At 42.3% G+C, this 22,509-nt stretch overlaps 2 protein-coding genes across 3 annotated transcripts in view; both read left to right on the top strand.

Moving 5' to 3' along the window:
* frem1b (Fras1 related extracellular matrix 1b) overlaps positions 1 to 17,172 on the top strand; it is a 42,592-nt gene extending 25,420 nt beyond the window's left edge. The window contains exons 23-37 of the mRNA XM_067513230.1: positions 591 to 732; positions 1,005 to 1,209; positions 2,237 to 2,501; positions 7,670 to 8,090; positions 9,682 to 9,883; positions 10,736 to 10,880; positions 12,244 to 12,373; positions 12,465 to 12,537; positions 12,721 to 12,870; positions 14,045 to 14,349; positions 14,731 to 14,775; positions 14,850 to 15,011; positions 15,309 to 15,427; positions 16,444 to 16,529; positions 16,662 to 17,172. Coding sequence (XP_067369331.1) covers positions 591 to 732; positions 1,005 to 1,209; positions 2,237 to 2,501; positions 7,670 to 8,090; positions 9,682 to 9,883; positions 10,736 to 10,880; positions 12,244 to 12,373; positions 12,465 to 12,537; positions 12,721 to 12,870; positions 14,045 to 14,349; positions 14,731 to 14,775; positions 14,850 to 15,011; positions 15,309 to 15,427; positions 16,444 to 16,529; positions 16,662 to 16,870 — 2,659 coding nt within the window. The 3' untranslated portion in view covers positions 16,871 to 17,172. The remainder of the gene's footprint in view (positions 1 to 590; positions 733 to 1,004; positions 1,210 to 2,236; positions 2,502 to 7,669; positions 8,091 to 9,681; positions 9,884 to 10,735; positions 10,881 to 12,243; positions 12,374 to 12,464; positions 12,538 to 12,720; positions 12,871 to 14,044; positions 14,350 to 14,730; positions 14,776 to 14,849; positions 15,012 to 15,308; positions 15,428 to 16,443; positions 16,530 to 16,661) is intronic.
* Positions 17,173 to 17,325: 153 nt separating this feature from the next.
* On the top strand, positions 17,326 to 22,115 carry LOC137131661 (zinc transporter ZIP3-like). Of its 2 annotated transcripts, XM_067513233.1 has the most exons (4): positions 17,326 to 17,456; positions 18,867 to 19,184; positions 19,901 to 20,681; positions 21,599 to 22,115. In XM_067513233.1, the coding sequence occupies exons 2-3, from the start codon at positions 18,978 to 18,980 to the stop codon at positions 20,642 to 20,644; spliced, it is 951 nt and encodes a 316-aa protein (XP_067369334.1). In that variant the 5' UTR covers positions 17,326 to 17,456; positions 18,867 to 18,977; the 3' UTR covers positions 20,645 to 20,681; positions 21,599 to 22,115. The 2 variants fall into 2 exon arrangements, with proteins under 2 accessions (XP_067369334.1, XP_067369333.1); XM_067513232.1 differs by having other exon boundaries at positions 19,901 to 22,115.
* The last annotated feature ends 394 nt before the right edge of the window (positions 22,116 to 22,509 follow it).

Genomic DNA, 22,509 nt, shown 5'->3' with positions numbered 1-22,509 from the left:
GGGGCAGAAGTAATGCAGAGACTTGGCAGATGCCGGCCTTCTTGTTTTTGCGTTCTTGCAGAATAGATGTGCAGTTTTTCTCCTACGTGGATTTTACTTCCAAGTGAGGAAGCAGCCAGACGGTTTCTGATGTTCAACTCCCCCAACACAAACTCCACCACCCCAGATCTCCATGGTTATGGAGTTGGTCCCACTGGAGAAACCTGCTGTCACACAAACTTCTCGATGACTGTATCACAGTAAAAGCAGCCAGCACTGGCAGCTTATAGGATCATTTTTGTTTTTGGAGTCTTTCTGAATTTCCATTGCCTCCATTACTTCCAGCAGTGGTTTCATTAGTTTCAGTTCATCTTTGTTTTTTGAGTTCAATTTCTTAGAGTGTATAAAGTTGTGTTTGCAGATATGTATTTTTTTTTTAGTAAACTCTGAAACAAATAAAATTTAAACTGAAGCTCATGTCAAATTAGTCTCAAAATCAGAGATGAAAGTGCAGAAAACTGACTGAAAGAAACTAAATCTAAACCTCTTCCAAGTTGTAAATGTACGGTGAACATATTGTGACGCATGTTTTTTCTTTGTTGGTATTTTAGGAACGCTGGGTTGGATTTGGACTCTGGTGAGCGAAGGGTGATCTCCAGCGTAGCTCTGGAGGCAGAGGACCTGGATACACCTGCACAGCAGGTGTATTACTTCATCAATGCTGCACCACGCTTTGGAAAACTGCAGCTCAAGGTGAGGAAGCTAACCTGTGCATCTGGGTCATCTTGAGTTTCAGAGGCAGCGTGCAGGAGGAGCAAGAGTCTGGTGTCTTATTTAGTTTGTGGGGAGGTCACTTTAGATTCCAGGATTTGCTTAGTTTTACTCTGTCTTGTGCTTTGTCTATTATAGATAATTGTTTTCACTATAATCATACGTCTGGTATAAAAGTAGTAAATACTACGTCTTACTACTGAGTGAATGATCCATTCATTGCAATGCTGCTGAGCTGTGCGACTTGTGTGCAGACGGAGTTGGATTGGAGCGAGCTGTGGGCCGGCCAGAACTTCACTCAGGATGACGTGGAGATGAACCGTTTGTGGTACAAACACACCGCCGCCACCAACACCCCTGGGTTCAAAGGTCACGACAGCTTTCGCTTCACTCTCAGTGACCTGGACAACGAGACTCCAGCACAGAGCTTCTTCATCTCCGTCCACACTGTGCAGAAAGGTCAGAGATGGTTCTGGTTTATAGTGAGGAGAGTCAGCTTTTTCTCAGCAGGTGGTGGAGACCAAACACCGAATTAAGAGAGAGAATGTTGGATTGATTAGTTAGACACAGACATAAATCCGCATGTATCATCACTCTGATGAGATGAGCAACTGTTTTCAGTTATTGTAGGTTAAATATGTTCACAAAATAAAATTTGAATCTCTGCACATCAATGTGATGTGTTATTAGACACTACTGAAATCCTAAAGCTTGAGACTAAAGTTTCAGTTTTCACACAAACAACAGGAAGAATGTCCTAATCCAAACACACACCTTGGCCCTCTGTGGTCCCGGTGGCCATTCGTGGTTCATATATTATTGAGCTGCCAGACGCGCACACACACACACACACACACACACACACACACACTCACTCTTCAGCTCACTGTGCCAGCTTTGCCAGTCGGGTGAACACAGTGCTGTGAGGCCTCGGTCCTTCTGGCTCCGAGCCGCCAGATCCTGGAGGAGCTGAGGTGAGAAACAACCGACCTCCTCAACCGGTGAATAATTAACGGAGGGAAGGTGGAGCAGCTGTGGATGGGCGTAGGCTCCTCTCCTTTGGGTTTTCCTCCTCGTTTAACATCAATCAGTATAGTGGAGACAGTATTTCTTTAATCTAGACTTAAATAACTTCTGTCTGCAGTCCTCTGTTTACTGCAGATTTAAGGTGTCACCAGCCCATCCTGAGGTCCAGTATCAGCATTTCATTTCATTTTAAAGTGATAAGTTGACATGTTCGAACCAGGAGCTCCAGGAAAAAGTCACAAAAATGTTGTCAAAATCTTAATATATTATAACTCAGGATGGACTGAATCCATATATAGTAATTATTTTAAAAGAGCAAGTTGATTTAAGAGAACATAGTGTTTTTTCACACAGAAATGTAAACAGTAAATTCAGAGATTTGTTTGAAAACTAAAGCAAATGTCATGTGGTCTTTCTCCTGCTTCTGATGCTTTGACCTTTGCCCTCTGATGGCCTCCAGGTGACATTGTGGTGCTGAGCAAGGCCGTGCATCTGAGGGAAGGTCAGCGGGTCGTGCTTAACACAGACATCCTACTGGCGTCGGACTCAGCGAGCCGTCCAGAAGAGCTGATCTTCACTGTGTCGCTCCCTCCTCGCCACGGCCTCGTCCACAGCGTCCAGCAGCCCGGAGTCCCTCTGATCAGCTTCACACAGCTGGACGTCGCCGCTCACAGAGTGTGTTACACCCATGACAACAGCCACCACACTGAGTCGGACTCCTTCAGGTGAGTACACACACTGGCAGACACAATCTTTATTAGCATTTTACGTCTTTGAAAATCCAGGATTAGTTGTTAGTTAGTTTTTGTTTAGTAATTTTCTTATTTTAAAATGTGGATCTATCTGCTCTTGTGTTATGTGCTTCTGAGTTTTATCACCTTTTGACTTTTTGGCTGTGCCAGCACACTTGTTGTTCTTACCTTGTGAATTAATTAATTTAATTAACTTGCTTTTATATAGTGTTTCTTTATTCTCATATGCAAATTAAACATAACTAAAATTACACAGTGCTGAAAGTAGTTTAATGAAGGAAATGTACGATTAGTGTATAGAGACAATAGTAACACGTTTGAATGTCAACTTCTAGAATTTCAAGGAACAAATTGTTTGGCAAATCCAAGTTATTTGACACAGTAACCACATACAATAACGATCAGATCAACATGAAAAGTTGCTTTTGTCATTATCTGTAGACAAAACATATGAGGCACTGAATGAATTAACAGAAACAATTATGATCAGGAAATATAATCAGTAAAAACATCAACACTGAGCTGCTCAGTTCCTCACGTGCACAGTACAAGTAGAAAACCTGTTGATACGGAGACTATAGTGACGTTCAGGAGAAAAAATATATTCTCTGGCCACAACTTTCTAAACTGTGCGAATGAGCTCATTTATGATGTCCCACATGTGCCTAGATGGTCGTTTGTTGTGGTAAAGTTAGAAGTTGGGTATTAGATGACAGATATTTAAACTGCTAACCTTAATATTAAAAATGGTCCCTAAATCAGTGTCACTGTGTGTGTAGTACTGTATGTACCAACACTACACAGCCGTGAGGTCATAGAGTCCATAATGAATATGATCCAATTTAACTGGACTCATCAAGAAGGAAATGTTTTATCCTGTGTGATCCTAAGACTTTTGAAGTGGTCATAAAACGTGATAATAGGCAGTACACCCTTTTTGAGTGCTCCTGTCGATTACGAGCAGCTGTTGTGTTTGACTTTGGCCTTTTCAGTTAAGTGAATCTATTTTGCTTCACAGCATGAAATTCTGCACACATCAGGAGCATAAATGTCAAATTATCTGCCGACATATCGTGAAAGGAGGATATTTCTGTCAGCATTGCGCCCCGAAAAATGTATCACACACAACATTTGGCCGACGAAAGAAAACTGGGCACCGAGATGAGAGGGAAACAAACGTCAGCATCAGGAGACGAAAGCTTTCGCTGCTGCAGTGTGTTTATCTGCTCTTCCAGCCAATTTGGCAGCAGCAGAGGAGACGTGTGTGTGACCTGGAGAGTGTGCAGACCCCGGGTTTGTCACCCAGACCTCTGCTGCCCCGACCGGCTGGCGATCTGGCTCCAGAAAGACCAGTCAGATTACAGCCGAGAGGTGGGGGGAGGGGGGGGGGGAACTCGCTGATGTCTCTCCTCCAGCTCTCTGCAGAATTCACAGTTCTTGTTGTCCCCAGTCTGTCCATCCATAATCTCAGCCATGTTTTACCTCTGATTCTTTGCCTCTTCTACTTGAATTCCATCATAAATTATATGAATTACATTATAGCTTTTGAGCGGCGGCTGTAGCTCAGTTGGTAAGGCAGTCAGTGGTTCGATCCCCTGTCCCGGCTATATGTCGAAGTGTCTCCGGGCAAGACACTGAACCCCCAACAGCCCTTTTCCCCCTCCCCAGCTGTGCAGTGCTGGTCCAAGCCCGGTAGAAACTGTGGAGGGTTGTGTCAGGAAGAGCATCCGGTGTAAAAACTGTGCCAAATCAACACGACGACGATGATCCAACATTGTACTTTGTAGCTATATTTTTGTCGCATAGATATGATTTTGACACCGTTTCGCCCCCTTTGACCTCTTAGTTTTTCACTGAGATTGACTTGGATTTATATGCCTCTGTGCCATAAACAGCCATGGCTGGATGCATTATGTTTTCAGGTGTCACATTCCTAAAACCAATATCTCAGACAGGCCTCAAGGGAATTTCTACATATTTGGCACAATTGGGTTTTAAGGACATAACTGATCAGAATATGAGTCTTAGTGGAGGAATAATGCGCCAGGCAGTAATTGTAGCTGTTATTTATGAGGCTGTAGTTTAACATTTTTGAGGTCTAAATTTTAAAACTTTAAATCAGTTAACAAAAATGTTGTGTTTTTATATTGTATTTTTGTATGAGTTTTCATTTTACTATTTAATAATCACCTCAGTGATTGTGTATGATGGCTCTTTTTAATTTTTATTAATCTCCTGTTCAAATGTGGTTCACTCATGCATATACTGTAATTAGTTCTGATCTGGTCTCCAGCCTGATCTGAGCTGTTTTTTTATTGCATCTGTAACATTACATCTGATCAAATCAAATGATTTACTAAATTCTACCTAAATTTCGTTTTGATGCATTGGAGTGGACTGTAGTTCCCGAAAATCCAACAGAGTGATACGTTTTCTCTGTAGAGCAGCGGTCACTAATAGGTGGACCGTGGTACGGGTCCGGACCCAGAGCTGGAATCGACATATCACTGAGTTTTTATTACATTTTGGCTGTGATTACTTTTCAACCGCTGACTCTTTTCTGACATAGTTTATCCACCACTACTCAGCCACAGGGACAATCCTAGCTGCCTCTGATTGGACAGTACTTGCTGCCATTGCTTTGGGCCTGAGGGCTGAGATTGGTCGAGGTGAGAATGTCAGTCTATCACAAGCCTTCACTGTATAGAGGCGTAGAAAACCTGTGTTCCGAGTGAAAGCAGCAGCAGCGACGTGGAGAGAAATGTATAAAGTGCGAAGTGAAAGAAAAGTGGTGAAGTTGTAAGTTAGTGTTTTGTGGTTGTGCTAAACGGCAGAAGGTTGACACAGAAAACCGAGCTTGTAATCCGGATTGGACTGAGACGTACGTTCATCCTTCCTGTGGGAAAACTGTTGTCACCTCTGCTCTGAGACGGTGGCACTGGTTAAAAGTGGAAATGGGAAAGGCCACTACGAAAAACAAAATTACCCACTAAATTCACCTACAGAAACGAAACGATCTTAAAGCCAAATACAGTTCAGAGTTTCACAGAAAATAAATATTGAAATAGCATTGAATTATATCTTTCGTCATTTGATTTGTCATTGACTTCACACAGTGCAGATGTTGATACAATGACAATGCTACTTCTAAATATACATTTATTGTAAAGTATAACTAAATAATAGTACAACTTAAACATGATGCTGTCGACCTGTACATGAGGATATTTTCTCTATCCAGGCCTCCTTAAATCCTCATTGACTACCTTTTCTGTAGAGGATCCCATCTTGTCAGTTTCAAGAATCTTCAGCTAAAAGTGGTGATAAACATTATAGATTTTAACCAGAACATGGGATAGAACATGGGATATTTGGATCAATACTCAGATTTGGTTTCACCTCCTGTTATTTCAGTACATCATTCCTGTTTATCACAGCAAACCAAAGGTGAGAAGAAACTGTCTGTTTGCTTCTCATGCACTTTCTCAGTGATGGATATCCAGGAGAGATGATAGCTTTGCTTTTTCACGCTTATTAGCAGATAATAAACGGTACATTTTTTAATTATTTTTTTTGAGTGAAAAGATCAGACAGTTCGAGTCTGTGTATTCTGTTAGGACGGGGGCTGACTCAGGTGTGACCATATCTAAATAACACACCTGTGCATCATTCATGTGTGTTTGTCATGACAGCAGATGATGAATGGACGTTATTAGGAGAATAACAACAACACTGGCTCTGCGGTGGCCAGCGCACCGGCCACAGACGGTCGTCCCTGGGCAAATATGGCCCGACACTGGAGCCAGATGTTACAACAGGACCTGCCCGTGTGTGTGTGTGTGTGTGTGTGTGTTACGGTGAGTGTCCTGAGCCCCGGGGCAGATTGTCAGCTGCAGGGCTGCAGGGCTGAGAGGCAGATTGTGTTGGCAGAGGACTTAGAGGAGGACAAAATACACACACTCTCTTTCAGGTCCAATGCACTGTCAGTAGTCACCATACGTGTGTGTGTGTGTGTGCTATGATGTTCAGATGGAAATGGTTCTTTATGAGAGTGATCGAGGACTAAAGCTGCTGTCGGTGTCCCTCAGAGGACAAAGTTAATATTTGTATTTCTGCTAAGTATTTTATAATATATATTATAATATATTTCTCATGTATTTTTTTATGTATTTGAGTTGTCGAACAAATCTTCGTTGTACTTGTTTACCTTTTACAGCATGTAGTTAATACTTCAGATTCAGTAAAGAATTGTAAGTGGTACTTGTGAAGTGAAGTACTTTAAGCTAGTACATGCACTTTTACATGAATACTGAGACTGTGTACACCTGTCATAGGTCACCATGCACAAAACCCACCATCCTTGTTCTGTGCACAGATGGATTCAAGTTTGGATCTAAAGCTAAATGGGGTTTTCTAGATCAACTGGTATCTTTATAGTGTAATCGTTCCTTGTTCCTCTGTGGAGCTGCAGGACGAGCAAAGTAACAAAAGGAGGAAATGCTAAAAATGCTAAAGCTTTGGAAGACAACTCTTGTGAATAATTTGGAAAGTTGAAGCCTCATACGAAGAACTGTTGATTTGGACTTGCATCGAAAGCATTTTAGGAAGTGACCTCTTACAGACCTGTAATAACGGGTTGACTGACTACAGCAAGCTATACCTCACCTTCCAGTGTTCATAGGAGCATCTGTAAAGCTAATGCTCATAGATTTAAAGATATTCACACATGAGTAAATTAAGTAAAAACAAGATGTAATTTTTCTTTGTAAAATGTCTTTGTTTAATTATGGGGAAAATAAAACACTTATTCTGTCTTTGAAACTATTCAAACTGTTTTTATTATTTCTGTTAAAATTCATGATTCTGAATTTGATTTGTAAAGCAAAAACATTCTTGCCATTTGATAAGGAATGAGTCTTTTGTTCGTTAGCAAAAAACTAAGATGTACTTGATGATTCGCCAAATTAGTTATTTTATTGCTCATATTGTAGCAAAAACACTGCACTTAAAAAACACTTCTTCTAACATGAGTATGATGGATGATGGTGTTACTACAAAGGAAAGCTAAGTTTCTACTGACCTCAGCTGAATGTAGTTTTTAAGGTGTACAATCTCACAAAATTGTGTTTTTTTCTTCACAGTTTTATCGTCACCAACGGCGACTCATCCCACAGCGGCACCCTCCGCTTCACCATTGAGCAAAGCGACCGCATCCCCCCCACCCTCACCCTCAACACGGGCCTCCGGCTGCAGGACGGCTCGACGGGCAACATCACGGCCGAGCAGCTGCAACTCAACGACCCCGACACGGCTGCGGCCAACCTGAGCTTTGTGGTCACACAGCCCCCGCGCTACGGCAAACTGCTGCTGAGAGGAGTCCCACTGACACCCCCTCTGAGGTTCACCCAGACTGATGTGGATGAGCTGAACCTGGCTTACCAACACAACCTTGGCAGCCCGGCTGAGATCGATAGGTTCTACTTCCTGCCAACTGATGGGAGCAACAGAGGATACCTGGAGTTTGGACAGTTGAGAGAGGAACCTGCTGTCTTCAACTTCAAGGTGAACCAAACACACACAGAGACAGTAACTACACTTATGGGCTTCAGCAGAATAGTGTCCCTTAGTTTGTCCTTTAGCTTTTTCTGCACCAGAGGTGTTAAAGTGTCTCACCTGCAGCTTACCTTGCACCTTAATTTGTTAAAACATTGGACCAGTTTAATAATCAGCTGCTGGTCCCTGCACAGTGGACCAAACCTAACAAAGTGCACTCTACAGTAATGCAGTGAAGCAAATGTGATAAAGTGTCAAATGCAGCTCCAGCAGCTTCAATCTACTCGAAGGTCTCATTCTGTCTGTGCTCCTCTGACCGCAGAAAAGTGTTTGTAGCTCCTCTGAATTTCCACACTGGAAGATAGAGCTGTCACACTTTGCAACTAACACTTTATTTAAATCCCACTGTATTGAACTTGTCGTCATTGAGCCCAGGGCTTGCTGCTGGATGTGAAGCTGCTGTCGACTCTCAGATGGATGAAGTACACATAAATATTTGAAACTGAGCGCAGCAGTTGAGCCAAGACCAACTCCCCCTAGACCTCACCCCATCCTTACCCCACTTGCATGCTCCCTCCTCCGCTCTGGATGCACACACACAAATGGGCAGCCAGGTGGCTAACGTGCTGGCTTGACCGACTGTCCTGGGTCTCTGAGAGGCTGGAGGCTGGTCCGGATTGGACGGTGTTTGTGGGGAGTGTGCTTCGTGTGTTAACTGTACAGAGTGAGTGTGTGTGCAGACAAACCTCAGGACGATCTCAGTGTAGCAGTGAATTGTTGACAGTTTTATGTTCGATATCTTGACCTTTGAGAACATTGAAAAGTAGTTACAATTTCAACTTATCTATTATCTATCTAATATCTATTATTTAGTCTATCATCACACCGGTGTGCTGGAATTACATCATTGGTTTGATGTTAAACTTCTTTTAATGTGGTACATTATGGTAAAATCTAAAACAAACTAAGAGTTAAAATATCATTAAACCAAAGTGACGTCCTCAGTTGATCGATTTTGTCCAACAGCCAAAGATTTTTATTCTGAAATTAAGCAACGAAGCTTTCAATATGGAATCAGAACATAATTAAAAGGTTAATTTTCTGCCTTTTGCTGTTTCAGTATCAGTTTAAAGAAAAACAATAACCAGGAAAAGAAGGAAAAAAAAGATTTCCCACCAATATACTGAAGAATGAACAGGAAGCTAAAGTATATTTATATCATATATAAATTATTTAACCAGAAGAAGGAAATAAAATAAGAAATGACCCGTATAAAACCCGGTTGATGATTTTTTCACAGTTTTCTTCACTGTGTGTTGATACGTTTGAGTCCCAGCTGATTATTACACATGACAGCAGCAACATCCAGTGGCAGGAAGAGAAAACTGCAAGTTATATTCTATTCTTTATTTAATAGGCACAATGCCCAACACAATGACTGTACCGCAGAAAGGTGGAGGCCACCGAAGATGCAGAGGTTGTGGAATTAACAAATGCCTGTTCGGATGTTAGGACTTACAATTTCACTGTCAGTGACAGACACATTTAATTAATAGCACTCGTGCTACATGTTGTAATAAAAGTCTCGTGCTGTGTTCAGGTGGAGCTTGTGGACAGGACTCCTCCAAGTCTCACCACCAGGCAGAGTCCCAGCACAGTGGTCAATCTGGGCGGGGGGCGTTATGGCATCTTCATCACAAACAAACACCTGCAGGCCTCCGACCCTGACAGCCCCACAGAGGAGCTGGAGTTCTCCCTCAGCAGAGCTCCGCGCTTTGGATACCTGGAGAATGCTGTGACAGGTGGACTAGCTGACAAATAACCCCAGACACAATTCTGCTCAGAAGGTTCAATCTGCTGTAATAAGTTTATCACAGACCCTCTGAGAATCCCCACATATGCAGCTCTTCCTTAGTTTAAGATGGGGCAGAGTCAGGGGGTGGAACTAGCAGGAAAACGGACAGAACATTAGGGGAGGGGCAAATGAGCAGGTGAACCAGGTAAAGAGAAGGAGACTGAGGGTGTGAGCAGAGGAGCAGACTGAACAAAGCATCCAGAACAGGAATCAGCGAGGTCGACTCATTTCAGTGGAATTGTCTCATTATTTAAATTTGTTATATTGGTTTAAAGAAAAGTTTGAACTTAAAAATCAACCAAGAAATGTAAAATTAGTTTGTGTATTGGTTTGATTTCTGTAGAAGATTCCGAGATTTTGAAACAGATGTGAATGTGATGTTGAGTTGCTGGTGATTAGGAGAGAAAAGTAGTAAACAATTGGCTGCATTCAGTCAGTGAAGCTCTGAGGAACACGACCCTTCTGTCGTCCACGGTTTTACCATAGCAGAGGAAAACTTGTTGTGAATCTTTTAGTTTCACCTGTTTGTTTGCTCTGTGATGAAAACTGTGGAAATACAGACAAAAAGTCAAGACAACTTCCTACTCTGAGGATTTAGGAGGAACCATAACCTCACACATACCAGTGGCTAAATTCGTACAATGTTGTACTTAGTCTGCAGAAACCACTGAACTGGCATCTTTTCCCAAATTGCAGAGAAACCTTTCCTTCTTTATTTTCTCTTCCTTGTCGTGATTCATCCTACACGTCATATGTATTAGGAAAGTGGGTTTTTGACTCTGTCCTTTCATCCTACCAGGAGCCTACATCAAAAGCCGTTTCACCCAGTGGGACGTGGACCAGCGCGCTGTGCTGTTTGTCGTCCCGGGAGACATGGAAGTGACGAATGACAGCTTCCAGTTCATCCTCACTGACCCGGCAGGAAACGCCATGCTGCCTGAAATGTGGGTTTGTGGAAACAAGTAGAGAGCAGATATATCCAGATCCACCTGAAACTGAGGGCGCTGGTTTGTCAGAGATGACCTAGAACTTATACAGCGGCAAGACAACATTTGAAAACACCAACACACTTATGATTTTTTAATTATTGTTAGCTTTATTCAAATAAATGGTTCAAAAAACACAGAGAACAACAGTTAATTTTTAGACTGTTGTTCTTCACAAAATAAAGTTCAGCACAAAATAAAAGTCAAATCAAATTTGCACGTTAAACTTTATTTTCAACAATAAATGCCTGACAAATCTGGGGGCTGGAGCTGATCCCTTTTTCCAGGAATTTAAGTGCAGATGCTCCTAAATTGGTCATGTATGTCTCTCCCAGGTGTTAAGATAATATAAAATACATAAATGTATAGGTGTTTTCTTGTCAGTTCATGCGAGTGTCCACATGTTTCTGGTACATGCACTGTGATACAACAGATTTTATTTTGAAATTCTTTGTCATAAATGAACAATGTTAACAGTTTTTTTTTTCCTAAAATTTGTCTTTACCTCAGAGCAGTGGAGAATTCTCCCTTCTTTTTTCATCTGTTCATGTATTTTATTAGATTTCCGAAAATATGCCAGTTCATCTGTGGTTTCTGCAGACTCTTCCCTCCACCTCTCATAGCAGGAATTTGTCTTGAGTCTTTGTCTGTATGTCCACAGTTTATCACAAAGCAAACAAAAATACGAATGGATCAACTGAGCCTTAATTTTCACGCTGTTGCATGATGTCTGTTCATATTAATATAAATTTTATTTGCTTTAATTTCACTTGTGGCATAATTGTGCTTCAAGTTGTGGAACTACAGTTTCCATAATTCCGCTGCTTCAAACAAGAACTATACTGTTTCAATGTATTTTCGGTGAATTAGTTCTGGCCTTTGACTTGAGCCATATTTTTGTTCAAAGGATTCTGACTTCCCAACATCCAGTTAGAATTTATTCAACCAACTCCAGGTATCATTTAACTCACAGAAAATTTCATATGAGTTTGTTCATATGTTTTGTTCACGTGACATATCAAAGATCAAAAAAGCTGCTTATTTCTCTATGATCCAATCCAGTTTGCAGGATTAGAGTTCTAAGCAGATTTGCCGTTGGATATTTAGGAAGGAAAATAATTTAATAAGACTATCTAGAAGTGTAGATGTTTGTGAGTTATGAGCCTCACGTCTCTTTCTTTAGAACCATTCAACTTTCTTGTTCCTCTTGCACCTCACAGCTCCAAAAGCTCTGCTCCAGATAATTCACAAACTTTTCACAGCGGCTTAAACATGGCAGCATTTAGTGTACATCAAGGTTTCAGCTGAGTGTCTCCCGCAGACTGGAGCTGTCCTGGTCTTGGGTCGAGTTTTCTGCAACCTGCTATAGAACCTGTGAGACAGCGGGGACACTTCAGATCCAGATACAACGCAGGGGGACGAGCATGGACCCATCCTACGTAGCAATCCAGGTACGCCAGTCTCCATGCAGTAGTCTTGCTGTCTGTAAGTTAAGGATTTCATTTTAAAAAGTGCTGCTGTTTCCTGTCCTTGTTTGTGCAGGTGGAAGAAGGATCAGCCAAACTGAGCAAAGATTTCACTCACAGCACAGCCAGTCTGATCCAGTTTGACCCAGGTCAGACTCTACTAAACTCTACTCTGTTCAGGACTTTTACGGTTACTCTGTCTGTCTCGCTGTTAGACAGGAAACCTTCCAACCAAATTACAATATTCTTATTGAATTGAATGTTTGGTTGTATCAGCAGCTCTGGTGAAGTCATCTAAATATGACACATACGTATTATCTGCTCTGCTTTAGGGGTCAGTTTGAAAACCTGGAACATTTACCTGATAGACGATGGCCTGGAGGAAAACCATGAGACATTTAATGTCACCCTGACAAACCCAAGAAATGCCATCTTAGGACAGAGAACTTGTGCTACTATTGAGATCATCGACCCCAGAGGAGGTAAAACACTTTTAGTATAAAAGACCTAATATAATTTTCTGCACTTATTCACACTTCTTGGTGTTTCCATTAATTTATTTATGCTCCGTTGCTAAATGTTCCCTCTCAACTAAATGATCATGATGAAAAGTACAGGTGCTGAGTGGCTGGTGTATTTAAAATGCTGCTCTGCAGCCTTGTTGGCAAAGTAATAAAAATGACCTACACAGAAAGTCTAGACTAACAATATCAGGCAACAATTCGTTTGGAAAGATTGAAACTAAGGCCAAGCCAACACCAAGCAGGTGAAGTCCAGAAGAAACTATCAAAAGTGTAGGCAGAGTCGGACAGGGAAGTAAGCCAGACTAAAGGGTTGAACACAAAGAGAATAACAAGGAAACTGGAACACAGAAGAAATCAGTGAATGGGAAGTGGCAGAGGTAAAGGTGGATACCTGGTGTTACACCCCCCACTTCATAGTGGGCTGTGGGAAGAGGGGGCAGTTACACAGGACAACCAAAAAAGTAATAAGGCCATGGCAGAAATGCAAGACTTATTTATTCCGAGTGTATGAAAAGAAAGACTACTGAAGGCATGAGTGGGGGAGGACAGAACCAGGAGGTTTTGCCAACTCAAAGAAATGAATAAAAGAAAACAGGGCCTGTCTGCATGAGTAAGGAAACAGGGTTAAAACAAAAGCCTGGCTGTCAAAAAACAGCTTCCAGTTGAGAAGTACTATAGGGCACCAACCTCTTAACCTAGTGTCTCTGCCAAAGTCTCTCCTAAGTGTTGCACATGTAAAGGGTCCCTCCACTTACCTACATCCAGCCTCCCACCACAACATAATCAAAACGCACAGACCAAAACACAGCATGGTTCAGGCAAGAACCTCACAACAACAAAAGAAGGCCTCAGATAAAGGAGCTGCTCCTCTTTGTAAGGCAGAGTAGCAGTAGAATGGTTCAGGACAGCCAATGGATGTGGACCAATCAGCAAAGCTGCATCACCTGGAAAGAAGACGAGAGAAAAACAACGACAGACAGAAAGCCACCTACCATGGCACGTAACATCTGGGATGTGGGAGTCTGGTTGAGAGTCTGAGGATGTGTTGAGGAGGATTTACTGCAGCACTGTTGGTGTTCCTAATAAACTGACATAATAAACTAGTAATGTGGTATCTTCTCCTGTCTTTTAGGAAGGTGTGACCCTGACGACTTGAAGGTGGACGAGGATGAGAACAGACCCCTCCTACCTCTGCCTCGCCTCCCTGACCCCCCCAGGCCAGAGGGGAAGGAGGAGGACCCCATCACTGAAATTGAGGCTGAGCTGCTGTGGGAGACTCAGCCTCACCCCCCAAGAGGAGACGTCCCAAACCGCCGGCCCTACCAGGAGTATGTAGAGGGGGAACCACAGGACCAGGTGACCCCAAGCTACGGCCACACACACTACCAAAGCAGGCAGCTGCCACGGACTGGAAGCAGTGGACACAGAGGACTGAAGGTCAGTGGGTCACAGATCGTGTTACATCTTGGTCTCATAGTTTGATCATAGTTTGATCAGGATGAAGGACAGTATGTAATAGATCTTAGCACTATTATCTTAACATTCACAAATACCTGTGGCCAAATAAGAAAAGGATAGAGGCAAATGTCCCTCATGCTACTGGGCTGAAACAGTTAAATATCTGCCATTCAATATCTATTTTTTTCTTTGTCCTTGGAGCCATCACAGTACCAGTCACAATTTATAAAACGTATTTCCAACTGGAAGCAGCTCATTCAAAATCTATGTTCCATCGTGGAACAACATTGTTATTCTGAATTCTAAATTGTTTCTTTGTGAATGTGCTGCACAGAGAATCTGTTTAATCCCCTATTTCAGGTGCGTCTGTCAGGAGAGAGGCAGCCTAAGGAGAAGGTGTGGACGGTAAGACTCAGTTTCTCCACGGTGAAATAAAAACACTTACATTGTGCTGATTTTGACTGGTTCTCCTCCATCAGTTCCACAGTCTGACTCCCCTTCGGTTTGAGGAGCTGAAACCGAGCGATGCAGCGTGGAGCTGGTCACTTCACAGTCGCCTCCCACAAGAGCTCAGAGTCAGAGACGCTTCTCAGATGGATCATCCAGCACCCAGACACCACCCAGAGCTTCGCCAGCGCAAGGTGTAACTAAGCACTTTTTTTTTTTTTTTTTTCCTAGGATTCGTTCAGTTCAGAAAATGTGACTTTTCTGGGTCAAAACACACCAAACACAAAGTTTACAAAGCTTTAATGCTGTCACTCTGGGTGTGAAACAGAAAGTTCCATCTTGACCTTCAGTCCGAACTAACGTTACTATAAGTCTGCAAACCAAACCCCCATAAAGGCTGTTTTACCCTTCCCTCTCATAGAAGACTACAGTGGGAAACCACACTGTTAGCTTTAACTTATCACCCCTTCCTACTCTGTTTGTGGCTTTAGATGGGGAAGTCAGTCAACAGCTCGTGTCTTGATGGTTGGACTCACTACAGGAGACGCTGTTACATCCTCAGCTCATCTGTGGCGAGCTGGGCCAGCGCCGAGAGAACCTGCTCTCTTCTGTAAGGAGAACAGAAGCACACTCCTTATTTCTGTTAACAGTAATGCAAATTCAACATGTATTTGTACATGTACAGTACAATTACAAAATCTTAAGTCTTGGAGGAATTCGATTTTACAAGTACAACCCCAGTTCAAAAAAATTTGGAGCATGTGTAAAACCTAAATAAAACAGAATGCAATGATTTCCAAATCTCATCAACCCATATTTTATTCACAATAGAATAATAATAAACAACATATGAAATTTTGAAACTGAGACATTTTACCATTTCATGGAAAATTGCCTCATTTTAATTTTGATGGCAGCAACACATCTCAGAAAAGTTTGAACAGGAGCAACAAGAGGCTGGAAAAGTGATTGCTGCAAAAAAAACAAAAACTAATGGAGGAGCAGTCGACAACTAATTAGGTTAATCAACAGGTCGAGTTGCAAATCATTGCATTCTGTTATTTGTTTTACACATCATCCCAACTTTTTTTTAATTGGGGTTGTATTTATATAATGTATGTATTTATATGACCAAGCTGAACAGGAGAAATGTTTGAGACAGCTGGTTACAGCTTTACAAAATAATTGTTGCATTCACAAAAGAAAAAGAAATTGTTAAAAAAAAGATCTGCTAAAACATTAAGTATACCGAATTAGCTATTAAGTTATTATTTATGTCCCACTGGCTGTAATGCAAACAATCAGTAAATTACTAAAAACCAAATCCGATTACTGATGGCTGTCACTGAATTCTAGATAGCACAACAGTTATGGAAATAACAATACAGGATTTAATTTAGTTACTTATGATTGGACAATATAATCGTAAATCAATACATTTAATCATCTCACTTATTCAGTTTTTAGAAAATACTCAATGTACTTTAAATGACGTATGTATTGTTTTTTTATGAATCACTTTTTAACTTGAGCTATTTATCAGTTGATCTTTTTTTTTGGATATTCTTCTTGTAATTCCTCTGTTTTTCCATTAAAACCAATCTCAGTATATTTACCCACTGTCAGGTTTAACAGCAGCCTGCCCAGCGTGCAGTCCAGAAGGGATGTGACCTGGCTGTGGAAGTTTGCAGGAAGGAAACCATTTTGGATTGGTGAGTGGCTTTAGTCGACATCTGAGAGAGCCTTTGGTCAGTTTTGGAAATTGGGCTTGAGCCACCTGAATCCCCCTCCCTTCCCCTCTGTACACACCTGCTTACCAGTTAACTCATCTCCATGCTCCTCAGGTCTGTCTGGAGAACCGGGCCGGGGGATGTGGGCTAATGGTCGGTCAGTTCCCATCTCCAGACTAAGGGAAGTGCCTCTAGGCGACAGGGAATCTGACGTCGGCTCAGGATGTGTACTGGTTCAAACCCCAAAAAGAGGGATTCTCACAAGATGCTCAGCCGAAACTCAACACAAGTTTATCTGCTCATCTCCGGCTCTCACTCACTGAGACACTCTGAGTGTATTTACTGTGACCAATCACATCATACCAACCTATGTGAACCTCAGTCATATTTAATGTTATGCAATGATGCTGCTCTGTACATTAGTTCTCATATTTTTGTCATACAGTAATGAATACAGCTGCACAAAACAAAAGGTGTTTTTGAATGAAGGTATATATGAATCAATGTGACAGACTGTGACAGACTGTTCTCTTGTGTAACTTATCACCCTCTGATGTCTCAGATATTAAACACAATGTTTTTACTGACCTGTCATTATGTTCTGAGTTTGGTTTTTTAGATAATTTGAGCTAAGGAGAAATGCGTCACTTTTTTGTAGCTGGTATTTACCAGATAAAAATGTCTAATTTCTGATCAAATCCATCCTTATTTAAAAACGTGCCGTTTTAAAATATTATTCCATTCTCCACATCCTTACTAACGTTTCCCAGTTTGTTTTTAAGAACGTAATCTTTACTCTGTTCCAAACCTGACGTCATTGGGGAGCCACCAATTAGCAGCCAGGAGGTGCGATGACGCAGTCAAGGAAGTACTTTGATACACCTGCTAGCGAGAAGTGGGGGACTGCAGGTAAACACGGTCATTCTGGTTTCAAATCTGTAACTTAATGTGTTTATATTGAGCTGAAGTAGTGAATTTGCCTGCGTAAGACAGACGTGAACATGTGTTTTACTCTGTTACCGGAGTGTGCTGCTGTTAGCTTTCGTGGCTGCTGATGAGCTAACAAGAACTAGAGGTGCTAGCGGTCAAGTTAGCCACTGTTAGCCAGAAACATGAACCGACTTTAGTCTGCAATTCTAACGATGAAAGTCAGGAGCTGTACGAATATACGCCGCAGATAGTTTTGTTACCACTACATATGACAAAAAGACTAACGTAACTGTTAATTACATTAACGTTAGTTATGAGGCGTGACGATGTTTTATTTTGAATCCCTCGCAGGAAGCTGTGCTGGTTACGTAAAGTCGTTTCCGGCTGCGTTAACGTGAACAAAACTACTGGTTTGTAACTTTATCTCGGTAGTGATGGAGTTCAAAGTGCTCTGTTCATACAGAAGATACTGTGCACATACAATCAGGAAAGTAACTGATAGCATTTACTCAAGTACTGCACTTAACAGAAACTGTGAGGTACTTGTACTGTACTTTTTATCGTACTTCTGCTACTGTCGATTTTTGTACTTTTTACTTTATTTGCCATTTTTGCTGCTAATTACTTTTCATAAAGTGTAAGAGCTGCCTTTGAAGCAGGTGCTTGTACACATTCAGGAAGTCGATCAGGTTGTGGTCAGACCTGCCCAGGGGCGGAAGGACAGGAGAGCTGTAGGCCTCTTTAACATTTGGGTACATTAGGTCCAGTGTCTTTTCCCCCCCGGTGTGAAAGTCCACGTACTGTGTGAAGGTGGGGAGAGTGTTGGAGGGGGTTTCATGATTAAAGTTCCCTCCTGCAAATAACCAGATAACTGAGTTTTATGGCATAGAACATAAACATACACATCAAATGTTCTGTGGTTCATATTGTATGTAAAACCTGCTAGAGCCATTTTTACAAGACGATAATGGACATGATCAGGAACGGACATCAGAGGGACAGCTCAAGTTAGATGTGTTGGAGATAAAGTCAGAGAGGACAGATTGAGGTGGTTTGGACATGTTCAGAGGAGAAACTGTGAATATATCGGTAGAAGGATGCTGAGGTTGGAGCTGCCAGGCAGGAGGTCTAGAGGAAGAACAAAGAGGAGATTTATGGATGTAGTGAGAGAGGACATGAAGTTAGTTGGTGTGAGAGAAGAGGATGCAGAGGACACGGTTAGATGGAGGCACATGATTCGCTGTGGCGATCCCTGAAAGGGAACATTCGACCAGGTGGGAAGCGGGGTACTAGAACAGTGTACTGGTTTATTCTTGTTTTCAGTTTTTTTCCCTTACTTCCCTGTTAACAATTCACATCCAGCTCACATTTTCTATGTCTCATCTGCAGCAGAAGCAGCCAAAGACGGTCCAGCAGCAGCAGATTACCATAGAAGCAGCAGACTGGTTGAGTGTGTGATGACGCTGTCTTCATTTTAAGCGTCTGTAGAGCTGCTTCAGGATGGAGATCCTGGTGGCGAAGCTGCTCGGCCTGCTGGGATTGTTCAGCCTCATGCTGGCCGGAGTACTGGTCCCAGTTCGCCTCCTACTAGTCGACTACGAGAAGGCGCACAGATACAGGAGAGCCCTGTCGCTCTGTAACTCATTTGGAGGAGGCGTGTTCCTCGCAACGTGCTTCAATGCTCTGCTGCCTGCTGTCAGAGCCAAGGTAAATGAAGCACAGCCTCGACTAAAGTCTCATCATGTTTTCATGTGGCGTATGTGGAGGCTTGTTTGTTTTTTTCACCTCATATAGCTGCTTTACAGATGGCACGAACTCATCCTCCTCTTTATGGTCAGATGGAGGTAAAATTAAAGCATGATGACAGTAGCTGAGGAGATTTTATAGCTGGGCCAGGTGTGTAACAGTGTCGTACATTTGATAACAGCACTTTAGCAATAAACAGCAATAAATGACCTGTCGTCTTTTTTATTAAGCCATGTCGTCATCAGCCACTGCTGGACTTTCTGTAGCTTATTTTCTCTTAAGCTTAGCTGGTGGTTTACAGTATTTGCAGTAAGCCTTGGTGCCATGCACTGTTTATTGTCTTTGCTTTGAGGTGAAAAACATGTCATGTTTCTGAATCTGTACCAGTTTGGACCTCTGAATATATTGGGTGCACTGGGCTAAAACTGAAACAGTATGTGGAACCCTGAGTGTACCTGCTAGAAAGCTAGCTACAACGAAATGGATTAAACCAGACACCACATCGATGCAATGGTATAATTGATCAAATCTTTGTAATGGTAATAGTCACTTTCTCTATGAGGCTCCAGGAAGTTGAATTTGAGGAAATGTGGGACAAGTTGATACTGGATATGTCCCTCAAATATCCTTTTTGTTAAATATATTCTCAGCCGACTGATTTGTTTCCCTCTCTTCAGCTGGGTGACGTCTTCAAGCAGCTGAACATCAGCAGCGATTATCCTCTGGCTGAGACAATGATGATGCTCGGCTTCTTCCTCACTGTCTTCGTGGAGCAGGCTGTCCTCACCTTCAGGAAAGAGAAGCCGTCCTTCATCGACCTGGAGACCATCAACGCCGGTGGCTCAGAGGCTGGTAGCGACTCTGAATATGAAACCCCCTTCATCTCATCAGCGCGGGTCTCCCCAGGTGGCAGTCAACACTCCCATGGACACCAGCACGGACACTTCAGCCCGGCTGAGCTGGCTGGTGCGGGGCCTTTGCGCCTCGCGAGCCTGGTCCTGGCTCTCTCGGCTCACTCTGTGTTCGAGGGCCTGGCACTCGGCCTGCAGGAGGACGGGGCCAAGCTGGGCAACCTGTTTCTGGGTGTGGCCGTCCACGAGACGCTGGCTGCTATCGCCCTCGGTGTCAGCATGGCCAAGGCATCGCTTGGCATGAAGGACGCCGCCAAGTTAGGCGTCACGGTCAGCCTGATGATACCGCTGGGCATTGTGGTGGGAATGGGCATCGAGTCGGCTCAGACCCTGGCGGGTGGTGTGGCGTCGGTAGTGCTGCAGGGACTTGCTGCTGGCACCTTTCTTTTTGTCACCTTCTTCGAGATCCTGTCCCGAGAGCTGGACGACAAACGGGACCGACTCCTCAAAGTGCTTTTCCTCATCCTCGGCTATGCAGCACTCGCTGTCCTTGTCCTTATCAAGTGGTGACAGACAGGACGTCAGTGATGCGCTCAGCAAAACTAAAGTAAACTTGTGGAGCAGCTGTTGGTTTAGTTTCTGCTTCAGATTTTTACTGAGAACAAACTATTTATTCCCATCTGAAGGAAACCTCAGCTCACTAAAATATATAATATCAATGTTAGTTACTGAGATGATGTTTTGCTAATTTGAAATTTTGAAAAACTTGTTTTTGCTGATCTCCAGTGGTTAAAATTATAAGGCTGACGATTTTCTATACTTTTGTTATTGTCAAAAAATTTTATGAGAACTCAAGAAAACACTTAAATGGGGTAAGGGGATGAAATAATCATTCTTAAAAATCTACTGTATGCCTATATTTGTTGGAATTCAACATTTGCATTATTTGATTTCCACTCCACTTCATCCTCTCAGTCACTTGTCAGTGAATTTCTAACACTCATTCCTCATTGCTCATTCCAAAATATGGCATGTTTTAAAACCAGCTTTACAGAGATGCTGCTGCTGGTCAAGACCTTAAATGCGTCACCTTGCTACAGTGATGAACAGGTGTATTTCAAAACATGAACTGTTGTAGGTTACAAATATACATGAAGTAGTGTATAATATTTTCAAGAAGTAATACTCCTCAGGCTACATTTATATGCACTCAGTCTGAAACAGTCCAGGCTAACTGTTCAGCTATTAAGTCAACTTTCATATAGCTCCTGTTGACACTGCCTTGGAGTTGTGTTAATTCACTCTGTGTAACACAAAGGTCATAGGGGGTGGGGGTGTACTGCTCTCGTGGATAGGCAGTTGGCATAGACATGTCACAACAGAGAAGAGACAAAATGTTCAAATGACACAAATGTGTTTTACATCTGTCGTTCTGTGTCTTTATCATCATTTTGCACCTCTGAGTGTTGGAAGTCACTTTGGTGTCACAATAATCTTTCAATCCTTTTGTGTTATCATTTGTAGTATCAGTAGAACGGCTTCTGCTTGTCCCTTCAGTGGTTGCCACAGCACAGCGATTTCGCACGCCGGATGCATTTCCTGCTGCATCCCATTTTATCCAGGCTCAGGATAAAATGCCCTTGATGGATGGGCAGGGTCACGCCTGGTGGGGTGGGGGTGGGATTCCAACCTGTGGCCTTCTGCATCCCAACCCGATGCTCTCCCCATTGATCCACCAGGCCCCTATATGTAAAACCAGTAACCCTTGTAGTAATTTAGTGTGGTAATTGTTTTGAGTCATTTCTCTTTGTCGGGGGTTTGTTGTGGTCATTCTTGGTTCCTGGGGAAGCTGCACCTTTATTTTACATGTGGTCTTGACTGAAATGTCATTTCAAAAAGAGACTTGATACTTTACCTGCCCTCTGAACCTTGGGACTGAACTGAAGCATTTTTAAAATTCTGATTACAGGGAGGATCAACATCTCCTCACTAACCATGAGGTGAATGAACACATTTTCCACTGTGTCACAGAGAACTGCACTTTAGGATTTATAGCACAACAGTGGCAATTGTACCTAACAAACACCTGCTGACCAGCTGTTTTTTCTGCTGTTACTAATCAGCAGAACTGTTCTCTGTAAACCTGCCACAAGGTTTTCTGCATTCAGATAAATGCACAGACCCCCCCCCTCTTATTATAATTCAAGATAATGTATTTCCATATTTATGTTTGTTGTATTCTTTATGATTATGATCAGTTTTGTATTTATGATGCTTTGTGTCGTATTAGTTGTAATTAAACAAATTATTATTGTTATATAAATTATTATAAATCAAAAATTGGCTTCAAATATGTATTGTGTGCAAATAGCAGCAGCTACCTTTTGCTTTTGGTTTTACATTCCCTTCATTCTTCTGTTTTTGCTCTCTAGCAC

This window comes from Channa argus, chromosome 8 (genome assembly GCF_033026475.1).
Source record: "Channa argus isolate prfri chromosome 8, Channa argus male v1.0, whole genome shotgun sequence".
NCBI lineage: Eukaryota > Metazoa > Chordata > Actinopteri > Anabantiformes > Channidae > Channa > Channa argus.
The sequence above is the reverse complement of the archived record's forward strand: the minus strand, read 5'-3'. Positions and strand labels throughout refer to the sequence as shown.